The sequence below is a fragment of the Pteropus vampyrus genome, unplaced genomic scaffold (assembly GCF_000151845.1).
Source record: "Pteropus vampyrus isolate Shadow unplaced genomic scaffold, Pvam_2.0 Scaffold113, whole genome shotgun sequence".
NCBI classification, from domain to species: Eukaryota; Metazoa; Chordata; class Mammalia; order Chiroptera; family Pteropodidae; genus Pteropus; species Pteropus vampyrus.
In genome coordinates this window covers 270,506-294,482 of record NW_011888894.1, presented here as the reverse complement: position 1 = coordinate 294,482, position 23,977 = coordinate 270,506, and the positions used below count along the sequence as shown (strand labels likewise).

The 23,977-nt window shown below is 33.6% G+C and overlaps 1 protein-coding gene across 1 annotated transcript in view; it reads right to left on the bottom strand.

The window, feature by feature from the left end:
• The window catches only part of EXOC6B (exocyst complex component 6B), a 543,568-nt gene that overhangs the window by 275,518 nt on the left and 244,073 nt on the right, over positions 1-23,977 (bottom strand). The window contains exons 9-10 of the mRNA XM_011365544.2: positions 1,464-1,547; positions 1,051-1,097 (exon numbers count right to left, since the gene is read on the bottom strand). Coding sequence (XP_011363846.1) covers positions 1,051-1,097; positions 1,464-1,547 — 131 coding nt within the window. The remainder of the gene's footprint in view (positions 1-1,050; positions 1,098-1,463; positions 1,548-23,977) is intronic.

Sequence of the window (23,977 nt, the reverse complement as noted above, 5' to 3'; positions counted from 1 at the left end):
AAATGTTTAGAGGTAAAGGAGGCTAATTTCACTATATTAAAGACATCAGGTCATTAATACATTTTTAAAAACTGATAGATTTTAAAGAAACAATGAAAGCTAAAATACACATTTTTTTAAGAACCCAATACACGAAATATTGAAATAATTCCCCTTATCGTTATATAGACTTCTTCATTCAAGTGTTGAAAAGATGTCTTACAAAGGTTAAAAAAAATGCACACTTATTTTTTAACATTCAGTTGTGATTTTTTATTCTTATGCATTTAAAATGTATTGTCAGCTATCTTGCCTAAATGTTTATATTAATTAAACAATTCTTTAAATAGGGAATATTTATTACATATTTTAATTAAAACTATCAGTTATATTAAAACAATCTTAATCTGAAAATAAAGAAAGAAATATCATGGAACAATCCAATTTACTTCCCTTTCTTTTAACTACAACGTCATTATTTTGCAGTTAGAATAAGATGCCTGTGTTTGGGGTGTTTATCTGGGACCTGCAATTCCATACTAGTACAGATACTCTAGATGATGGTGGCAAACTCTATAGCCCATGGGACAAATCTGGCCCACTGCATGTTTTTATAAACATTCTTTTATAAAATATAGCCATTCACTCATTTACATATTGTCTCTAGCTGCTCTTGCACTGTAACAACTGAGCTGAACAGTTGTAACAAAAAACCTTATGGCCTCCTAAGCCTAAAATACTTTACTATCTTGCCTTTTTAGAAAAAGTTTGCTAACTTTTGTTGATTATTTGGTTCCCTCTTATCAAGAATGGATAAACAGAACATCAAATATAATAAGATTATAATTCCATGTTTTTCTCCCTTTATCCACAAAAAGTACTTTCCAATAATAATAATGAAATCAGTAAGACATTTCTTCGAAATCATCAGAAAGTCAAAACTAAATCTCGTCTAAAGAATTAAAAAAGAAAATGAATTTCCCAATGAAAACTTGATTTATTTTTCCAAGTCTCAAAAATCTATGTATTAAAAGTGTATAAATTTAAATACACACACATACACATACCTACCCTACAATTTGATTAAAATATTTCCTGTAGCCATCTAAAGTTTCATGCTGTAACAAAGCAAAGAAGAAAAAAGTTATTGTTTCTGTTTTGATATATTAAGAGAGTTAGTATCAGTTATTTAATTTCTTAAGACTCAGTTTTCAAGACTATATGGTAAATATAATAATAGTAACTACCTTATAGGGTTACAGTGAGGACGAAATGAGACAATACATATCTAGTACTTAAAACAATGCCCGACACACAGCAATCAATGGGTGTCAGAGTTGCTATTTTCTTACTGTGAGTTACATTTATCAAAAGTGGTCTGGTACTGACAGTAAAAAATTATCTAAAACACATATGCAAAATAATTAAAAGATACTAGGGAAGAATAGTGACAAAAGTGAGAAAAGGGAAGGCGGTGATCCTACCATGTTAGATGGAGGCTGGAGCACCAAACGGGCCTGTTTTCGCCTCTGTTTTCGGTAGTAGTTCTCAAATGTTTCCCGGGCACCCTGTAAAATAAACGAAAGTCTGACACAATTGGACCGATTACTCTAATATTTCATGGGAAAAGAGATGCTCCCAGATCTGGAACTGAGGCAGCCACACATTTCTCAAAATTTGCTATTTTAACAATGAAAGTCATAGAAAAAGTAAAAATAACTATCACCATTTATTGCATCTTACTTAGAAATCCCACAGGGATGACTACAAAAAATTCTTAAGAGGAAACTACCAGAATTCAACCTCTGACACACCAGAGCTGGTTTCTGAATCAACCATCACAAATTCACAAGAATGAGAACAAACCAACGTTCTCATAGGGTATAACAACAGTTGAGAAAATGTTCCTTAAAGAACTTCACAGATCATTTCAGGAGAAAAAATGTCCGGAATAAAAATAAATCATAAGCAATGGGCCAAAGAGAGACAGGAAAAAAGTAGGAACTGAAAACAGTAAATCAGTCTTTCCAGATAGAATATATAATCTAGCACAGGACTAACACCAAAAAAAAAAAAGAGAGAGAGAAAGAAAGAAACAAAGCACTGGAAATTCTTATGCAGTTTCCAGTTTTCATTTAGGTTTCTGGGTTTAAACTGAAGGGAGCTCTAGTGAACAAGAGCTGGCTCATGAGCTCTGAAAGTGGGTTGAATAGTGTCCTCTCAAAATTCATGTCCTTCCTGGGGGTCTCTCAATATGACCTTATTTAGAAATAGGGTCATTGTAGATGTAATTAGTTAAATGAAGATGCAGTCATACTAGAGTAGGGTGGTCCTTCATTCAATATAACTGACGTCTTTAAAAGAAGAGTAGAAAAGACACAAAGATAGAGATACAAAGGAACACCATGTGGTGACACAGCAGAGATTAGAGTAGTGCAGCAGAAAACCAAGGGACATCAAAGATTGACAGCACCACCAGAAGCTGGGAAAACACAAGGATTCTACCCAGAATGCGAGAGGTAGAATGGCATCTGGCACCTTGATTTTTGGATTTCCAGCCTCCAGAACTGTGACAGAACAAATTTATGTTGTTTAAAGCTACCCAGCCTGTGGTACTTTGTTATAGCAGCCCAAGAAAACTAATATAAGCTCAAAGATTTTAAAATATGATTCTTTCATTATGAAATTCTACTCTCAGTTGAAGACTTCTCTGAATAAACAAGGGTGGAAAGGGAGAGACAGCACTGCACAGTGGTTAACACCACTGATTTGGGAACGAGATGATTTCATTCAAATTGTGGGTCTGGCCCTTACTAGTTCTAAAACTCATATGACTACTATATAACTTCCCTTTCAAATTTAACTTACACTATTTAATTATTTAACTTTCACGAAGAGAGGTGCTGTGGTTTTCTCATTTGTAGAGATGACAACCACACATAGTTGCTATGAAGATTTTTAAATCAAAGTTTTCAGAACAGTTGCAAAGCTTTTATTTTTTAAAATTTTTTACAAAGCTTTTAGAAGTGATAAATAACCATTATGAAAGTGCTTATTTACAAATTAAATAAGATAAAATTGATGATGAAAGTAGATTCCCTGCCCATGTAAGAAAGTATAAACTCCCTGCAATATCTAGTTCAGTCTAAAGAATTTTATCCAATGACTTCTTTGAACTGGGAAAGTTGATTTAAGGTACTAAATCACGCAAACTCAATAGTGCAGCTGAGGAGTTGTCAAACGTTTTCTGTACAGGGCAGGGTAGTAAAGATTTTTAGGCTTAGTTAGCCATACAGTCTTTGTTGCAACTACTTAGCTCTGCTGTTGTGCAAACGTGGCCATAGACAAAAAGTGAATGAGTATGGCTGTTCCAATAAAATCTTATTTGTAGAAATTTCAAATTAGAATTTCATATAATTTTCACCTGTCATGAAATATTGTTTTTCTTTTGATTTTTACCAACTATTTAAAAATAGAAACCATTTTTGGTTCACAAGTCATACACAAACAAGCAGCAGGCTGGATTTGGCCCATGAGTCACCGTTTGTTGACCCCTGGTGTAACTTAAAAACAAAGGTTTTAAAATGTTAAAGTGATTATAACTATACACACCTGAGTTTTCCTGGCTATAAAATGAAATCAAACATTAAGACAACTATTTCAAGGCTTTCTTAGTCCCTAAGTTAATGAGGTAGCAAATGATTCTATTTAAAAAATAAGAAGTGGAAACTGCCTGTTGGTTTGTTAGTTATTCCCTACTTGTCACCATTTCACAGGGTAGTGGTATTATTAAATGTCAATTACATTCTGTACACACTAAAGGGCTTTTCATTTTAAGGTTAACAGTCCTAAAGGCCCTTTATTATTCTGGTGTGATGTTACATATTCAACATGCTTTGGAGCCAAAATACACTTAGCTGAGAATTTAGGAAAAGCCTTCTCTCTAATTAAGACCACAATATACTAATTTAATTATTTATTATAAATGATAGAAAATATACAAGATGAAATGTTATTTAAAAACTAAATCATGAATCTCTACTTAATTCTAAAGTAGATACAGTTTTGCCTTTCAAATATTCATTCAATAGACTAAAAACATAAGAAAAGATAAATTTATCTAACAGATCTGGCTTCCCCATTTACAAAAATAAGTTAGATTTTCCCTAGTGACTACTAAATAAATTCACCTCTGATTATTCTATTTCCTCTGCCAATTTTGTCAACTCAATGCTTACAGGTGGAATTTGAGAAGCAGATGTGTGACCAGTTCAGCTGAGTAATTGATGAAATGCCTGCCTATTTACAAATAGGTCAATAGATGAACTGTACAGTTTGCCACCTCTGCCTCAAACTCTTTTAATCACTAATATGTTTAAAAAAAAAACAACTCTATTGAAGATATAAACAGAAAACAAAAAGCAGATAAATGAAAATTTTTTTTTCATTTTATGTCATTAGTATTACAGTGCTCCAAAGTCTTTGTAATAATTAATTAATACACACACTATCAGAGAAAAACAAGTCACTTAATATATTTTAAGTGCTTATTACCATGTGATAGACACTATGAATAGTCCCTGTCCTCACTGAATCTACAGTTAGAGTCTACACTGGAAGACTAGCAATTAAACAAGCAATTATATTAAAATAAACTATAGAATCCTATGGATTGTAGTGGTATATGGGTGTGTATGGGGTGTGTATGGTGTGTGTGTGTGTGTGTGTGTGTGTGTGTGTGTGTGTGTGTAGTGGGTATGAGGAATGTCAGAGAAAGCGTCCCAGGAAAAAATGACAAACTCATAATTGAAGAATCAGTCAGAAAAATAAGCCAGGTAAAGAGGGAAAAGATGTTCCTCATAGAGACACAGGGGTGGGGCTCAAAGAAAAAAGGCATCACATTTCCCATGAACTGAAAGAAGTTTTTCATGGCTGGAACTTCGAGATATAAGGGAGAGGGATAACAAGAGATAAGGCTGGAAGGCTTTGTAAATTATGTTAAGATACTTGGCCTTCAACTCTAAAGACAATAAGAGTTTTAGACACTTGGAAGTTGTAGTTGAGTAGAATGAAGAAAGGGAAAATTAGATACAAAAAACATCAGTCAGAATCTGACATATATTTAGGAGGTGCAAGCCAATGATTGATTGGATATGAGTGGTAAAAGACAGGAAGGAAAGAAGGCTGATGTGAGGTTTCTAATCTGGGTAACTGGTTTGAAGGTGGTGTTATTTAATAAGAGATGAAACATAAGAGAAGGAATAGATAGTCAAATATTATTCATAGATTTCATATTAGCAAATTTGTCTACTTGCTAAAATTTACTTGTAACCTCAAAATCAATATGTGTGGCTCTCTCATAGTCATTTATGAAGGTGTACAGACGGGTGGAAATTTGAGTTTCCTGGATGCACATCTTCCTAGCTGAGGTCAAAAAAGGGAACGCTCTGCCTTCTTATTTCAGTTCACATACTATAAACAATTATCCTTTTCAAGTCTATCTAGTGCCACACTTTTTGCATTTTTGTGCTTCTTTTTTTTAAATCGACATATAATTGACATATATTAGTTTCAGGTGCATAACATAATGATTCAATATTTGTATATATTGTGAAATGATCATCATAATGAGTCTAGTTAACATCCATCACCACACACAATCAAAAATGTTTTCTTTTGTGATGAGAACTTTTAAGATCTACTCTCTTAGCAGCTTTCAAATATATGTACAGTGTTCTTAATTATAGTTACCATGTTATACATTACATCTCAATAGCTTATAGATTTTATAATCTTTTTAACCTTTTGACCACTTTCACCTAATTTCCCATTCCCCAATCCTGTTTCTGGCAACAACCAATCTGTTCTTTATATCTGTGAGTTCGGTTGATATTTTTGTTTGTTTTTTTAGATTCCACATAAGTGAGATTATACAGTATTTGTCTTCATCTGTCTGACTCATTTCACTTAGCATTATACCCTCAAGTTCCATCTATGTTGCTGCAAAAAGCAAGGTTTCCTTTTTATGGCTGAATAATATTCCATTGTGTATATATACCAAATTTTCTTTATCCATTCATTCATCAATGGATGCTTAGGTTATTTCCCTATCTTTGCCATTGTAAATAATGCTGCAATGAACATGGGGTGCATTTATCTTTTCACATTAGTGACTTCATTTTCTTCAGATTAATACTCAGAAGTGGAATTGCTGAATCATATGGAAATTCTATTTTTAATTTATTGAGGAAGCTCCACACTATTCTCCGTAGTGGCTGCACCAATTTCCATTTCCACCAACAGCACACAAAGTTTCCCTTTTTTCCACAACCTTGCTAACACTTGTTATTTCTTGTCGTTTGATAACAGCCATCTAACATGTGTGAGTCTCATTGTGGGTTTGATTTGCATTTCCCTGATGATTAGTGATGTCGAGCACCTTTTCATGTACTTTTTCATGTCTTCCATTTTTGTGCTTCTTGTTGGTGATTTTCTATTTTAAATGGCCCCCCAAAATAGTACTAAAGTGTTGTCGAGCATTCCTAAGCTCAAGAAGGCAAGATGTGCCTTATGGAGAAAACATATGTTTTAGATAAGCTTGTTCAAACAGGAGTTATAAGGTTGTTGGTTGTGAATGCAGCATTAATGAGTCAATAATACCTACTGAATAATGTGTCCTTAAAGAGAAACATACATAAAACAAGGTTATGAATTGATTGGCTGAAGAAAATGTGATCAGAAGCTCATAGGAACTTAACCCTGTATTTCTCCTGGGAACAATGGCTCAGTATTCATTAATTCAGTGTCTACAGTGACATTACAGAACAGAACATCACTACCAAAAATAACAAAATTGACTGTATTTGGGGGGACTGATGATAATGACCTCTGTATTAGACATGTAGAAAAGGCTAGGCTAACAATAATGGATTTCAGAATCATTAGCAGATAGATGGTAACTGAAGACTAGGAGAAAATGAGATAATCTAAGGAGTATCTCTATTATGAAAGTATAAAAAGACCTAACACAAAAACTCCAAGTGACACCAACAATTAGGAAATATATAACTTGTAATTAAAATACAACTTAAAATTAAATGTCGACTACTTAGAGATTTTTCTACTGCTCAATTTAAAATGGACAGTCTTACCTAACACATAGCCCTCTTTTAATTCTTTGCATAGCACACATCTCCATCTGACATTATATTGTGTTTTTTTGTGTATCTGTTTCCTTTCATTTGGATGCAAGCTCCATGAGAACAAGTTTTTTGTTTGTCTTGTTTCTTGTCGTGTTCTCATTCCCTAGAACAATGCCTGGCACATAAATGGCATTCAATATACATTTGTTTGACTAAATGATTAAAAGTATGCATAAAATATTAATCACTATTTTCTTTTGACTTTATTATTATAGTTACACTTTACCTTCTGTTGCAATTATCATTATAATTATTCCTATTTATTTCATCCTGTTGTTTTTCTACCTTCGTTTATTCTTTTAAAGAATTTTGTTCCTGTTTCATAAAGATTATGCCTTCTTTATACCAAACAATTTTCTAAAATTTCTTTTTGTTTCTTGTAGAAAACTATTTTTAGAATCACTTTTCCTTTGAATTTTTAGGATGATGTTCCTTGTCCCATTTTATTTAGTATGTTTTTCCAGATCTCATATTTTGTTTTGTATAGTTTCATTTTCCCAATTGCTCTATTTTGAACAATGGGAGCTCGTTCTGAATCAGTACTTTCCTCTAAGATTGCTTTATGATTTGTCTTTGGTCCATTCACCATTCACGTGGCTATAGATCTAACATCCTTATAGAAATGGTAACTCATAGCAGGTTGATGTGCCCAGCTCCAAAGCTATTTCAAAGATAATCCACAAACTGTTTCCAGTGTCTAGCAAGCAAATGGCCTACTAAGTTCATATGAAATATGGCCAAACATTCTCCCAGCACACAGTTGTCAGTATTTAACTCTATGAACTCCTAAAAGTGAATGAAACCACAAGAATATAGGATCTTCCTATCAGTGCTCTTGCATAGCACTATTGAGTATCTTCCTGCACAGGATGAATTGTGCTGCCACCGAAAGTCCCTCTTTCCCCACACTCTGGCAGCCTTAAAAAGGAGAATCCATGAAGTACAGGGGTGGACAACCAATGTATTCATCAATTCAGGATTGTACTTTCGAGCCAGAAGACATACAGTGGAAAAGGGATAAAGAGTCATTTGACCTTTAGGATTTGCTCTGTTAAGGGTGGCAAAACACTCAATATTCAACAATTGAACTTCTTAATCCAATCAGCTCTAAAACTAGAGAAAATTTTATTCTAATTCAGATAATGTAATGTTAATTATTATCTTTATTTGTCAATGCTGTTGTAAGTTTTCAGACTTTAATGCATCTAAAGCATTTCAATAAAAGTTAAGAAACACTTAGAAGCCAAGCAAAGCTTTGTTTAATATTTTCTATGTTAAGTGTGTATATCCCATCTGAAAGTCAACATAAATACTAGAGTTTATATTATAAAGAAATCTCCACAACAAATTTTTTATCATTCACTTATAGAACAACTATATAAGAGCTAAACAATCACAGAATACACTCTATTTTTACTTAATGCTAAAAAAAGAAAAAAAAAATCCCCTGGCTCTGTTAAGCTCTTCTTCAATTTACTGAGTGCTTTACTTTCTAAATTCATATTTAATTTATTTATTATATCATATTGTGTGATAAACTTGGAGAAGCGCTAATAGTCAAATGCTCCAAAAGCCATTGCCAATTCCCTAAGTCTAATCATTAATCCTGGCACTAGATTTTACCAGGAAATAACCCACTTCTCCTCAGGCTATGCCAAAAATTGTTTGCTTTTTTAATATTTTGATTTTAGCTGTATTTTCTGTATTGTTTATCTCTTTTTAAATTATTATTAATTACAAAACTTAAATATGTGACTTAGAAAAACCAGACAATACAGATCAGGCAAAGAGAGAAAATAAAAATTATTCATAATCATATCACCTAAAGATAACTACTGTTTACTTTTTGGTGTACTCCCTTACAGATGTTTTTCTATTCTAAATAGATATTTCATATATACAAATATGTACAGTATATAAACACAGATATAAAGAGGATCATATTATACATACTCTTTTCACTTACCTTTACGTGCAAAAATCTTTTCTCAAACATAATTCAGTATGATCCACCTTTACTGCACAACACTGTTCCAACTTACTTTCTTCAAACACATGCTATAAACTGTCATACAAATGCTGGAACGAATGTGGGTTTTGAATGTTTAAAAATAAAAATTAAAACACAGTGACAACTTTAATTCCTCATGTGTGTAGACACATGTCTGAATATAAGCATAAGAAACACACACAGTATTGTCACTCAATGTGGGCAAATGAGACTTTTTTCCCTGTAACATTGGTAAAATGTATTGCTAACAAAGCTCAAAAGTCAAAGTTTAGCTACTACAGGTTACAAATAGGTATGCGTGAAAGAAGCTGGGATTATGTGAGCCTTGCTCTTGGTGGGGAGAGGCCAGATGAAAGACTTTACCATGGATTTGTCTTCATAAAAGGTGAAATGTATAATGTACAGGGACACCCTAAACATTTCATAGTTACTTAGCCCCGTCCTTCCAAACTTAGTAGTATCTACATGCTTAGTTTTGCAGAAGGAAGAAAACTTACTCTGGGGCAATACTACTTCACATGGGCAATGTGTCTACACAATAGACAAAGTGGGACAGACCTTCTATCCTCTTCGTTTAATATTTACTGTGCCATTATCTGGCTAAACAGCACTTCATCTAGTGGTTTTTCCTGGTAACGATTGATATGGGGTCTAATAGAGAGTGGGCTGAGTCCTTCTCATCCATCGCAGTAACAGAAAATTAACTCTTGGATGAGAAGCAGCTAAAGACAGTACACAAAGAACAAGGGAGGAAAATGGAAGGAGAGAAGCACACACCATTGTTCTTTTGGCCTTGACACAGGAAGCAGTATTTCCATTTGCTCTTGGGCAAAGCCTATAATTTCACCACCCTGACTGCAGCTGGAGAACTCCCTTTTAACTGTCCTGGCTTCCAAGTGAAGACAGGTTTATTCAGAGTTTTAAAAAAAGAAGAAGAAGAAGAAAGAAAAAAAAACCTGAAAGGGCCATTTTAATTTGCTTCCAAGTGAAAAGGGGAGCACTTTTCATAGGATCCCATAATGACATTCAGCGGGATATTACACTTCGCCATATGGCTAATTTGCACAGCAGGTCCAAAGCAGGATTTTCTTTCATTAGAACTGCCCTAAAGATCAGACTATAGAAACATGTGTAAAGAACAAACCCAAGATGCCCCCTAATGCTTAAACCTAGAAATATTTGATTCCCAGATGTAAAAGCCCATTCAGAGAGTTCCCATGGCAAGGTCATTCAAGAATCACGATGGTGGTATGTGACAGCTCCACTTACCTATGTTAGGTCTTTGAAAAATTTCGAAAATTTTGAAAATTTTCTAAATTCAAGAGCTGCAATACTGTCAAAACACCTCAAAAATATTGTATATGGGGAAAGGATAATTGCTCTGGTAGATAATTTGTTATTAAAATAAAAATCCTTCCAAATGTCTCAATTTTTGATATCAATTAGCCTACAAAATAAATCTATATAAACTTCTGACCCTTTTTGAAAACAGCAAAGGTAGTCTGATGTTCTAACAGAGTCCTATTTATTTTTAAGATGGCCCTTATAACTTGTTTGTCTTAGCATTTCCTCCTTCCGCCATATCCCAAGCCTGAGCCATAGAAAAGAACATCTCCTCCGGGAATGACAGCGTCTGCAGGAATTAAAAAAAAAAAAAAAAAAAGGAAAGAAATCTGATGTCTAATGATTATGGAGTAGTTGAGTCTGTGCTTTTGAAGAAAGTAAACATTATGATTAACAACCTTGGGCTTTGTAATTAGCTTCCCCCTTCCAAGAGAGAGTGTTAATTTATTAAATATTTTAACAAAGAGTCTTTTATTATCAGATCCAGTACGGCTGGCTCCTTTCATAGAATTACCAATTACAACCAATAAAGCTTTAATTGATGACTACTTTTTATAACCTTTGACCCAAGGTGATAAACAGTTGTACCTTAGAAGTGAAAGGGTAAACCTCAAAGGGAATGGTGTCTTAATCATGCTTAGCAAACCAAACTGTTTAAAATTACAACCTACTTACCTGGCTAGAACAAAAACCCAGACTTCCTCTATGATTAAGGTAATTGATCAGAGAAAAATTTGGATTTCACTTTTGAGATGTGTCCCTTTTGTTAGGGAAACCATAACTTGAATAATCTGCATATAACTGTATACCTTAATGTGCAATTGTATCTTATAAAATGATTTAATCAATTTGTCATGAATTAGCAAGAGAATTTTTTCTTTTTTTTTTTCATGTTTTTATAATTGACATATATCTCTATAAGCTTAAGGTTTACGGCATAAAGATTTTATTTATATACATATATATATTGTGACATGATTACCACAATAGGTTCAGCTAACTTGCATATTCACAAGAGAATTTTAGTGTGACAAAGTTTTTAATATAAAATATAAAATAATTAAAATGTATGTTATTTTACTATTAAGGAAAAAGGCATTATGATTTAATGATATCCCCTTCCCACGTCTGTCATTTTATTGAGTGGTCCCTTACAACACCAGAGACTTTTAAGAACATGTGAGCAAAGAAGAACACAAAACTAATTGCCCAACAATGGGATACCAAAAATTCTTAGGGAATTGAGTGCCTACAAATGACAAGCAGAGAGAGTCATTCAATTAATTAAAGTGAAATAAAGAAGTTTTCTGCATTTTCTCCAAAGTTACTATTCAACTGCTCAATTCCACAGTTGCCAATTTTTACATAAAGTCTCTTCCAACTCACACCTGTCAATCTTTAAACTGCTAAAGCATTTCACAATTTGAAAGTTTAAAATTTCCCAGGCAAATCTCTTAATCTGTTTCGTGTTGCCAAAACAAATAGGACCGTTGAACAATTACTAAAAAGCTAGCAGGAAAATGTGGCATCTACAAGTGTAAATAAAAATAATATCTTCATGTCATAGTTGTTATACACAATCACTTCATGGAGATGAAGGTAGCAAGACATTATTAATAGTCCTCACAGTGGAAAATACTGGCTTAACAGAAGATACAGTATAAGATGTCACACAAAAAGAAGTAGGCATATAGCTTCTAAGTGACTTCTTATGTATATAAAGGAAGCCAAAGTCAAGAAAAGCACAAAATGGGAGGCTCGGTCAAAGTGCTTTATAAACTGAAAGAGCTAGATATGTTACTTTTATGATAGAGAAATGTATTTAATGGCTGTTTTACTAAAGACACACGGCTGCTCCCTGTATTCCAAAATAAAATTTGCCACACACCCCCAAATAATAGCTCTTTACATAATTAAGTGAATATGGAGAAAATTTTATATAAATAAATCTATGCACCTATTCTGTTAATAGATGCTTTTTCAAAACACAAATTTAGAATCTAAGAAAAAAGAAATTTATCATACTGAATTTAAAATGTTCGGAAAGATAGAATATCTAAAAACAGACAGTGGACAATATTACACCAACATTTTGTAAAAAATGTAAGAATACAGGTTAAGAGAAAAAAGAAAACTAAAAGTGGAATAAAATTTGCTTCGATACTAATTTTTAAAATTAAACTTTATTATGAGAGAATTGTAGATTCACATGCATTTATAGGAAATAACAGAGATAGCTCCCATGTGCCTTAATCCAGTTTCTCCAACAGCAAACATCTTAGAAAAGTATAGCACAGTATCACAACCAGGATGCTGACACTAATACAGTCAAAGTGCACGTTTCCCCAACTATAAGAATCCCTCAAGTTTCCTTTTTATAGCCATACCCACTTCCTTCAGTCCCTACCCCCTACTTAATTTTTGGCAAGCACTAATCTGTTCTCCATTACTATAATTTTGTCATTTTAAGAACGTTACATAAGTGGAATTTTATAGTATGTAACCTTTTTGAGATTGGCTCATTTCACTCAGCATAAAGCTCTGAAGATTCATCAGTTTGTTGCATATATCAGAAGTCCTTTCCTTCATATTGCTGAGGAACATTCCGTGTACAGTAAATGTACTACAGTTGGTTTAATAGTTCACCTGCTGAAGGACTTCTGGGTGGTTTCTAGTCTGCGGCTATTATGAATAAAGCTGCTATCAACATTTCCATATAGAAAATACCTGAGCTAAATCTTCATTTCATCTGGGATGAACGCCCAGGAGAGCAATTGCTGAGCCATATGGTAGTTGTATGGTTAGTTTTTTAAGAAACTGCCAAACTGTTTTCCAGAGTGACTGCAGCATTTTCCATTCCCACCAGCATCCTCGCTGACTTTTGGTGTTGTCACTATTCTGATAGGAGTGTAGTGATAACTCACTGTGGTTTTCATTTGAATTCCTCTAATGACTAATGATGCTGAGCAAAAGATATTTCCATGTGCTTACTGGCCACGTATCTGCCTCGGTGAATTGTTTCTTCCTGTCTTTTGCTCATAACCTAAATGGCTTGTTCGGGGTTTTTTTTTCAGTTTTGAAGAGTCTTTTTATATTCTAGATACTACTCCTTTGTTGGGTATGCAGTTTGCACTTATTTTCTCCCACTCTGTCGCTTGTTTTCATCCTCTTAACAGGGTCTTTTGCAGAGCAAAAGTGCTTGATTTTGATGAGTTCCAATTTATCATTTTTTTATTATGCGAGTGCTTTGGAGTTAAGTCTAAGAACTCTTGTCTACCCCCCTCGATTCTGATGATTTTTTCCTATTTTTCCCTAAAAGTTTTATCGCTTTAGAATTTATATTTAAGTCATGATCCATTTTGAATTAATTTTAGTCTATGGATATCCAATTGATCCAGGACTATTTGTTGAATTGCTTTTGCGATTTCGTCAAATATTTTTGTGGGTATGATTCTGGGTTGTCTATTCTTTCCCGCCTATCATTCAGCCAAGACCACACAGTCTTGATTACTATAGCTATACAAGTCTTAAAATTGGGTACATTGATTCCTCCATTTTACCTTTATTTTTCAAAATTGTTTAAGTTATTCTAGTTCCTTTGCCTTTCCATACAAATTTTAGAATAATCTTGTCCATGTCTACAAAAATTTGCTTCAGATTTTAACAGGAATTTCATTAAATCTGTGTATCAGCTGGGAGAAATTGATATCTTTACTGTGTTGAGTCTTCTAATCCATCAACACAGTATGTCTTTCCATGTGTATGCATATTTGTCATTTCAGCCATCAGCATTTTATAGTTTTCAGCATACAAATCTTGTACTTTTTTTTAGATTTATACATAAGCACATTTTTTTAAGTGACTATAAATTTTGGTACCTACATATTCATTGCTAGTATATAGGAATACAACCGATTTCTGTATATCTTGTATCCTGCCACCTGATTATATTCACTTACTAGGTGGTTTTATCTTGATCCTTTGGGATTTTCAACATAAACAATTATTTGCAAATAGGGACAGTTATATTTCTTCCTTTCAAAACTGTATACCTTTTATCTCCTTTCCTTATGTTACTGCACTGGCTAGAACTTCCAGTACTGTGTTGAATAAGAGTGGTAAGAGGCAGTTTTCTTGCTTTGTTCCTAACCTTAGGGGAAAAACATTCAGTCTTTCTCCCTTAAATATAAAGTTAGCTGTAGGTTTTTACATATGCTCTTTATCCATCTGAGGAAGTTTTTGGGTTTTGTTTTGTTTTTTAATCAAGAGTGGGTTTGAATTTTGTCAAGTGCTTTTCCTGCACCAACTGATATGATTACATGATTTTTCTTCTTTAGCCTTTTATTATAACAGATTACATTAACTGATTTTGAAATACTGAACCAGACTTACATCCCTGAAATAAACCTTCCTTGGCCATATATTCTCTTTATATATTACTAAATTCTATTTAATAATATTTTGTTAAGAAATTTTACAACTATATTCATGAGGGTTATTAGTCTATAGTTTTCTATTTTGTACTTGTTCTCTAATTTTAGTATCAGGGTATTACTAGCTTCACAAAAAGAATTGAAAAATGCTCCCTCTACTTCTAATTATAGAAGAGACTGTGTAAGATTGTGTTAATTCTTCTATAAATGTTTGGTAGAATTCTCCAATGAAACTACCTGGGCCTGGAGATTTAAAGAAGGAGTTTTTACATTACAAATACAATTTATTTCATTGTTGAAGAGCTATTCAAATTATCAATTTCATATTAGGTAAACTGTGGCAGTCAGCATTTTTCAAGGAATTGGTTGATGTTTTATAAGTTGTCAAATTTTATCTAAAGTGATAATCAGATTAGTGAGAGGAAAAATAAGTTTGAAATATGCACAGATGTAAGATCTTGGGTTCATATTCTAATAGCATGAGTTAGAACCCTGGATTCTCCACTAACGATATGATCTTAAGCATTTTATTTAATCTAAATCTCAATTTTCTCACCAGCAAAATAGGGATATTAATACATATACTTGTCAGGGCCACTACGAGGATTAACTAAGAAAGTAAGTGTATGAAAGCCATATAATATGATATCTAGCATCCAAATCATATATTATGATATCTAGTATGTAGTCAGTACTCAATAAATGGTAGCCATCATCATCATCAACACCGTCGTTGTTGTGATTAATTCCAACAACATTAAGTTGAATTAAGTAAACCTATATAGAGAATACAAAAACAATAATGTTGGGTCTACATTTATTGACATGAACAGATAGTTGTGATATAGTATATGTTAAGGGGTAAAGCAAATTGCAAGAAAACATACAGTATAATTAAATTTTTTTAAAAGTATGTCAAATGTGTCCAGAGAATAATGTCTGTAAGGAAGCAGACCCAAATCGTGGTAGAATTGTGAGTAATTTGGTTTCTGCAAATTTTTCTATTTTTTTTTTTAAACAATGAACAATGACACTTAAGAAAAAAAATATAAGTATTTCCTTCATTCCCTTTTATCAAAGGCATCGCTGACTGATATATCACTATGTCTACTGACTGATCTCACCAGGTCAGGGCAAAAAGAGCCTAGAGCAGACAATGGTAGAATGATTAGTATAGAAACTGCCAGATGCCAAAATAAAGAACACAAGAAGTGGGGTGCCGGGGGTGCTTCCTCTGAAGCTGATAGGTGAGAATAAAAGTGGTTCCTGTGCCATGCCTAGAGTTAGACAGGGTTAGAGTTAGCAGTGCTGGCATCTGGAAAGGAACTCATTGTCCTGGTAGCAATAACATGACCATAAAACCAATACTTTGTGGACCCTGTCATCTACCACTTTTGACTACAGACAAGGTGGCTGGCTATCTGATGACTCCTCCCTGTAAATACTGAGTATGTAACTCTACTATAACTATGTGAGATGATTTCAGGCAACAGAAGAAACCCTGCACAGTAGAAGCTTTTAACAAAAGGTCTTTTGAAATAGTCAAATATCTGAAAGTCTCCCTAAGAGAGTAATAAAGCTATGCCTGGAAAGAGGGGAAATTTTTGCTCTTTTCTGAATGGGAGGGCCCAAATGAAGCCTGATCCTGGAACAAACTGCACAATAATCTGGCATTTTGAAGGACTATTTGGCAACTCAAGGAAGGATGATCTACCCTAAAACTGATCCAGAATGAGTTTGGCTCTGCCTAAGCGAGGGCTGGCACTGATCCTTTTAAAACAGCAGTCTTAGCACCTGCCCCTCCCCTCTTGACTTTCCCGAGCCAGGTCTAGAGCAAAGAGCAGTCAGAGAGCACAGGGTAATTTCTAATTAAAAAATAAACCCTTAGGATGAACTGTAGAGAACTATCCCGGCAAGGTTGAAATTTTACATAGCTTTGCAGAACCCTGACAGGCCCAAAGAGACCTTGTATGACGACACTAACACATTATTAGAGTTCCTCATATGGCAACACTCCTAATCTAGGGAGCAAACTATTGAACATATTCTGTCCGTCTTCTCTCTCTACCTCAGTCATTTTTCTAAGCCAAAACCAGTGTGGTTTATGTGACTGTCTTTCTCCAGGTCCTTATATTAGATTTCCAGGTCTTTGCCAATATTAGAAGGTAGGGCATGACTGTTATTTTCAACGTAGTTTTTCCCAGAAACTACCAAGAAAATTGCTTTATTGATCAAAAATTTTATAAACAGTTCTTTCTTCTCAAACTTCAAAGACTAGATATTAATGCAAAACAATGCCAATGCATTTCTTTTTTAGTAATACCTTTAGAATGTATTTACGGAAAAAGTCTTTCTACTTACTGCACAGTATTTGTCCCTGAAATAGAAACACTGATACAAAGAAAGTAAAAACAGGTTTCAAATACAACTCATAAAACCAGGCTTGGCTTGGCTCCTACTTCTACCAGTCATTAGCTCTGTGAACCATTGGGCAGATCAATTAATCTCACTAAGTCTCAATTCTCTCAACCATCAAGTCAATATAAGATGCTCACTAAAAACCTGCTTATGTCAGACTGGTATCATGAGGCTCAAATGAAATAAAGTGTGTGTGAAATTACACTGGAAAAAACATGAAGCTTCTAAACTTACTTGAAAAAACTCAGCAGTCTGGGATGTTGACTATAGAATACTTCAGGATGATAGCAAATATTGTCAAATAAAGAAAAGAGACAAAAACTATCCTTTCTAATGAGGATCATAGTTTGATACTTTTCTATTTTCACATAGTCAAAAACTGTTTGAAGAGGAGATAGATATAGCACTAAAAATTAAACTGGATCCTCTGTGTTTGCCATTCTCACAAAAGATATTTCATAGAAGCCACAAGAAAACAAATATTTTTAATTATATTGGAAAAAAAGAGAATGGAAAACTGAAATAATCTATGCTTCAGGTTTTAAAAAGCACATAGTAAAAATTTCTCTAAAGATGGTACATTTTAACTACAGTTGACCCTTGAACAACATGGGGGTTAGAAGTACCAACCCCCACATAGTCAAAAATCTACATATAATGTTTGACTCCACCCAAATTTCACTAATAGCCTACTGTTGACTGGAAGCCTTACCAATAACAAACAGTCGATTAAAATACATATTTTGTGTATGTATTATATACTGTATTTCTATATTATGTATTACATATGTATTATATACTGTATTCCTATAATAAAGTAAGCTAGAGAAAAAAATTAAGAAAATAATGAGAAAATAATTTACAATGCTATACATACTTATTGAAAAATATCAGCACGTCAGTGGACCCATGAAATTCAAATCCATCTTGTTCAAGGGTGAACTGCATATAATTCATAAAAATAAACTTTACCTAAGAGTCTTGATGAGGTGGTGTTGAATTTAAGATTTGATGACGTAGAAGAGGCAAGCTTACACAGGCCTTAAGAAATAGTATAAAGAATTAATATATATTGAGCAATCACTATACTTATATGTGCTATGAAAACAATCTTATTATCCCAATGATTCTTCTCAACAACTCTTTAAAGATTTTCCAATCTCTGTAAGGAATTGAAAACCAAAGTTACAAAGTTCACTGATGACAAACGAATGTGTCTGATACCAGCTCACACTGTCTCTACCACATCACCCTTTCCTATGCAGGTTTTTCTGTCTCGTTCCATAGATTCTACCTTCCAATAGCCTGACATGAGCAGCATTTTTTCTCTCCAATAATGGATGAAGGTTTCCTTCTGAAACTTTCCCCCGCCTCAATTCAAACTTTTAAGACTAAGTCACACTAAATATCAGTGGAAGTAGATAGGCCTAATGTGATTTCAGGTAATTTCAATCAAAATTGTTTTAATAAAAGAATGTATTTCACATTGATTGGAAATGAAAAGCTTAAAATAGAAAGAGAAAGGTTGCTAATCATATTTACATCTCTTTCCCTGTTTAAGAACAAGGACCTTCTCAATGTCATTCATGTTTACAAAGGTGCTGAAACTTTCAGCCAGGAACTCTTTTCCCCAAGCAAGAAACCCCTGATGCCTCTCTTCAAGCCTAGAGTGCTAACTGGCTTGAAACCATCCGAATAAAATAAAATACGTCTGTAAAAAATATGTGTTCGATGAATAAAGTATAGTTGTATTAAAGTATTAGTTACTTAGTTTTTCAGTGTAGTTGTTTTCCTTTGAAAGAGTGACCTTTAAAGAAAGTATGGTGACTAAATTCACTTGAGGGATACTAGATCTGTACATACTCTTTGCTGTAAGCATCAAAGTCTTTTCTATTTTGGTTCCCCAAAATAGATAAGAAAAACCACTCTGTGTGGCCTGACAAATACATCAATGATCTAAAAAGAACTACTGGTTTTCAAGTTACACAGAAGAAAGAAAAGAAATATATAAAATCTTCCACCCATGTTTTGTGGCAATTCTGTTAAGATTTCAGGGTAGAGGTAGTGCTTATAGGAAATTCCCAATAGCCTTTTGACAAATGCTAATGGAATTTCTCTGATGAAGTGACTTTCAAGTAGAAACAGTTGAGGGCACTTTATTGGGGCCTAACTTACAAATAATTAATTTTATAATACTACCCCAGTTCAAGACATATTATTAAATGCATAGTATCATACATTTTTATTTTTTCTCTTTTATACCCCATTTCTAACCCCATTTGCCTTATCAACACAAGTACCCACTTTCATATATATAAGACATCATTCAAATGAAACTTTTATATTTACTTAAAAAAAAGATGTCTTTGAAAAAAGCATGTATATGTTATTTTATGAGTTTGTTTTAATTTATATAAATGATATTGAGCTATCAACGGTATTGTTTCTTACTCTGATTCCCCAGCACCATTTCTGAAATCTTGATATGTTGTTATACATAAACAATGCTTATAATTTACAATTGCTTGTCCTATGTTGCATATTACATTCATCCATAGGTAAATACCAATGTATTTTACTCATCTGGTCCCCCGTGATGAGCTTCCACTGTTTGCTAGCAGACACAATGCCAAAATAAATATCATCATAAATGTACCCTTGTAGAAATAAAGGAGAGCTTTGTGGGATACAAACCATAACAACATAGCCTCAAGTCTTGACAGCAAACCACTAACCTCTACTGCACAGAAACTTTAAATGAATTAGAAAAAGGGCTGCCAAGTTACCACAAAATTCCTATTGAAATTATAATTTGAATTTCATTGACTTTAAAAATTAAATTGGGGATAAATGACTATCTTACAATGTCAGACATCCTATCTATTGAAAGAGTATCTCTCTCCCCATTTATTCAGTACTTCTTATATGTCCTTTAACAAAATTTTGAAATTTTCACCATAAAGGCCTTATATATTTTAGGTTAATTTCTGCATAGCCTATTAAAAGGTTTATTTATTTTCATTTGTACTTTCTTGATGGATGTAATTGATTTAGATAAATGCCACTGTGCATGTTGTACAATTTTTTAACTCTAACTTCTTTCTTTTTTAATTTCTTTTTTCTGGGCCTAGGACCCTGAGAATAATGAACATGATGGGTGGTAGTGAGTATCTTTGTTCTAGTATTTCTCTTTGCCTTTTTCCAGATTTTATTGGGAACCTTTCCCAAGTTTAGTCATTAAGTATGACCTCTGCTATGGATATTTCATTGATGCCCTTTACTATATTAAGAAACTTCCATATATGTCGGTAGTCATCTCATATCTTATCTTTATCAATTATTTTAATGCAAGAATATGTCTCACACTTCTTTGAGACATATATGTCTCAATGTTTAAAACACAGAAAAAAACAATACTCTTAGACTGACTGACCTTTTTTCCAACAAGCCCACTGCAAAATGTGTCAACAGGAGGTATAAAAGAATGAAAGAGAAAAAGGATGATATTTCCCATCCTGGCTTCCTGTTATGGAGCCGGCCTTGTCCAGATGTATGTGATTCTTTTTGCTATGCACCATGCTTCTACCTCCTGCTTAAGCAACTCAAGAGTAGGAGTCTGATTTCCCCCTTCCCTTAAAGTTGCCCACAACTTCATTCCTCAATGGGACTGCTCCCTGCTGGGGTCTCAGGTCACAGAAAGCCCAATAGCCCTGAAAAGTATCTATACCATGGTTGAGACTTAGTGAGATGAAAAACACCCCCAAATTCATATATATCACTAATACCAAATATGACCCACCTAATTAAAGATAAACTAAATCTAAATCATGGGATTATGATAACAAAAGATGTTAAGATTACCACAATCATTTGCAGAGGTACAATACTAGTACATATACATCATAATGTATACGATGAAGATTTAGCTTCAAGCTCTTAAAAAATAAGCCATTTGTGTAGGGCACTGCAATACTTATATATTGGCAGCCTTGCCACGGCATGAAAGAACCAATATTTCCAAAAGACACAGCCAGGCAGCCATCAAAACTTTTTTCCCAGTCTATTCTCTTCAGAGTAGAATACACTGTAGATTTCAGCAACAAAAGCTAATCTTTACAGAGTAATATTAAACACGCACTGCATCCTTTTATATGTATTTATAATTTCATAAGTGACTAAATCTTCAAGATTAGAGTTCTTCTTTCTTTCATATTTTGTAACCTAAAGTGATGCAACTACAGTGGACTCACTTATCTATAGCTAAAATAGTTTAAAAAAAAATGATGACTTTCCTTAAGGTTTTAGTAGCTTATATAAAAAGTTTTAACAGAATTCATGAGAACTACCATCAAGATTTCTGGGTAAAACTCATAATTTTTACAAATATCAGCGTGTAATTAATGAATCTGATTGCCCAAAGACATTCACTGAGGTTCTAAATTTATTCATAAATGGTATATCAATTTGACAATAGTTATTGGTATTTTTCAGATGTATTGATCATCATCAAAATTGAAAGAAAAAAAGAGAGTGTAATAATTTTGGCTGATATTCTTTTATGGAAAAATATTAAACATACTAATACTAGACATGACCAGAATCTCTTCATGATAAGGGGTAGGGGGATACTCAGGTATATATATATATTAATTTATATTTGATGAGGAGCAATGTTTGACAGAAATGTAATGCAAACCTCAAAAGTTAACTGCAGGTACAATTTTAAAATTTTCTAGAAGACAGTAAAAAAAGTAAAATACAGGTGATATAAAATGTAATAATATATTTTATTAAACCCAATATACCCAAAATATTATAATTTTAATATGCAATCAATATAAAAACCATTAATGAAATAATCTATTCCTTTTTTTGCACCAAGTCTTTGAAACCTAGTGTGTACATTACACTTAAAGTATACCTTGATTCAAACTATCCATATTTCAAGTACTCAAAAGCCACATGTAGCTAGTGGCTAACCGTATTAGATGACATAAGTCTAAATCATCCAGAACAGAAATTTTACCCAAATGCAGAAGGATGGACCATGTGCTCTACATACAAAAAGTATGCAATAAATATTTGTTGAAAGGATGAATGAACAAAGTGAGTAAAGTGAGAAAAAACCTAAAGCAACTAAACAAGTACAACACAAGCGTGCAAATGGAAAGATAAGCCTTCAAAGAGGACTTGACTCTAGGTAGAGTTCTCTGCATCCAGCATCTGTGGTCTGCTATGGTCTGCTATGCTATTACTATGATTCTTAAGTTACAGGAACAGAGATCTATAGATGAGCCTGTAAAGCTAGGAGTAGACACTGGATGAAATAATGACTCTCAGAGGACCCAGTGAAATCTAACAATGTCTCACTGAACCATGTAGTTTAGTACCATTTTTCTATTAACAGGATAAACTCAAAGCATCTAATTCACCACAACACACCACTATCCACAAAACTGAAGCACAAAAGCTGTCCCCAAAATCCAGAGTAGTGCAAGACCTCCAGCTGACAAAACAGCCTTCCAGAACTGCTTGATTTGCCAGTAGAGCAAAGAAAAGGAAAAAAAGGAAGAAGAAGGGGGAGGGGAGTATCTAACATACTTCTTCTGCCCTGTTATTTCTACTCCCCACGATGACAAGACCTTTGTGAAGCAGGCAAGGGAGCTGAGAAGAGAGAACTCAATCTCTGCAGTCCAGGCTGCTTCACATTTTTCAGAAATTACTGCATGTTCAAACAATGGAATATTTGTCAAAGTACAACTTGATCACCAGAATTCATCTGTTTTTCATAACCACATTTGACCTAAACTGTGCTGACTAAACAAGGTACCCTGTGTTTCACAGTCTGGAAAATGTGGCTTCCACCATCGTTTTTAGACCGCACTAAAACCTCTGGCCCCTAGACTACAGCCATTTGGTAACTAAATGCATTCAGATTAGGCCAAGGATGATGTCTGCTGGCTTCCCTTGTTACATCAATCACAGATATTAATTTTTAATTCATGTTTTGGTTAATTTCTCTTTTTTATAGGGATCTAGCAAGAGAGTGTAAAGGACCTACCAATTATTTTTTTTACATTTTTCTTTCCCTATGGGTTATGTGCATACATATAAATTTACATATACTAACACACATACTCTTAACTTTTTATTTGGAAATAATTCAATTTACAGAAAAATTGTAAGAATAGTATGAAAAAATGCCCATGTACTCTTTACCTGGATTCACCAAACCCTTACTATTTTGTCCCACATCCTTTATCAATTGCTCTCTTTCTACAATATATTTTTTCCTTAGCCATTTGAATGTTATATATATCAGATCTCTTTACTCTTAAGTACTTCACTGTGTATTTCCTGAGAATAAAAAAGATTTCTTATATAATAACAGGATTGTTATCAATTTCAGCAAATTTAACATTTTCCTAATCTGCTGTCCATATTCGAACTTTGTCCGTGAAACAAAAATTTCTTCTATAGCACATTTTTCCTCAACTATAAGATTCCATCTAGGATAGGGGTCAGCAAACCATGGCCTGTGGGTCAACTCTATCCCATTAACTTGTTATGTAAATAAAGTTTTGCTGAAC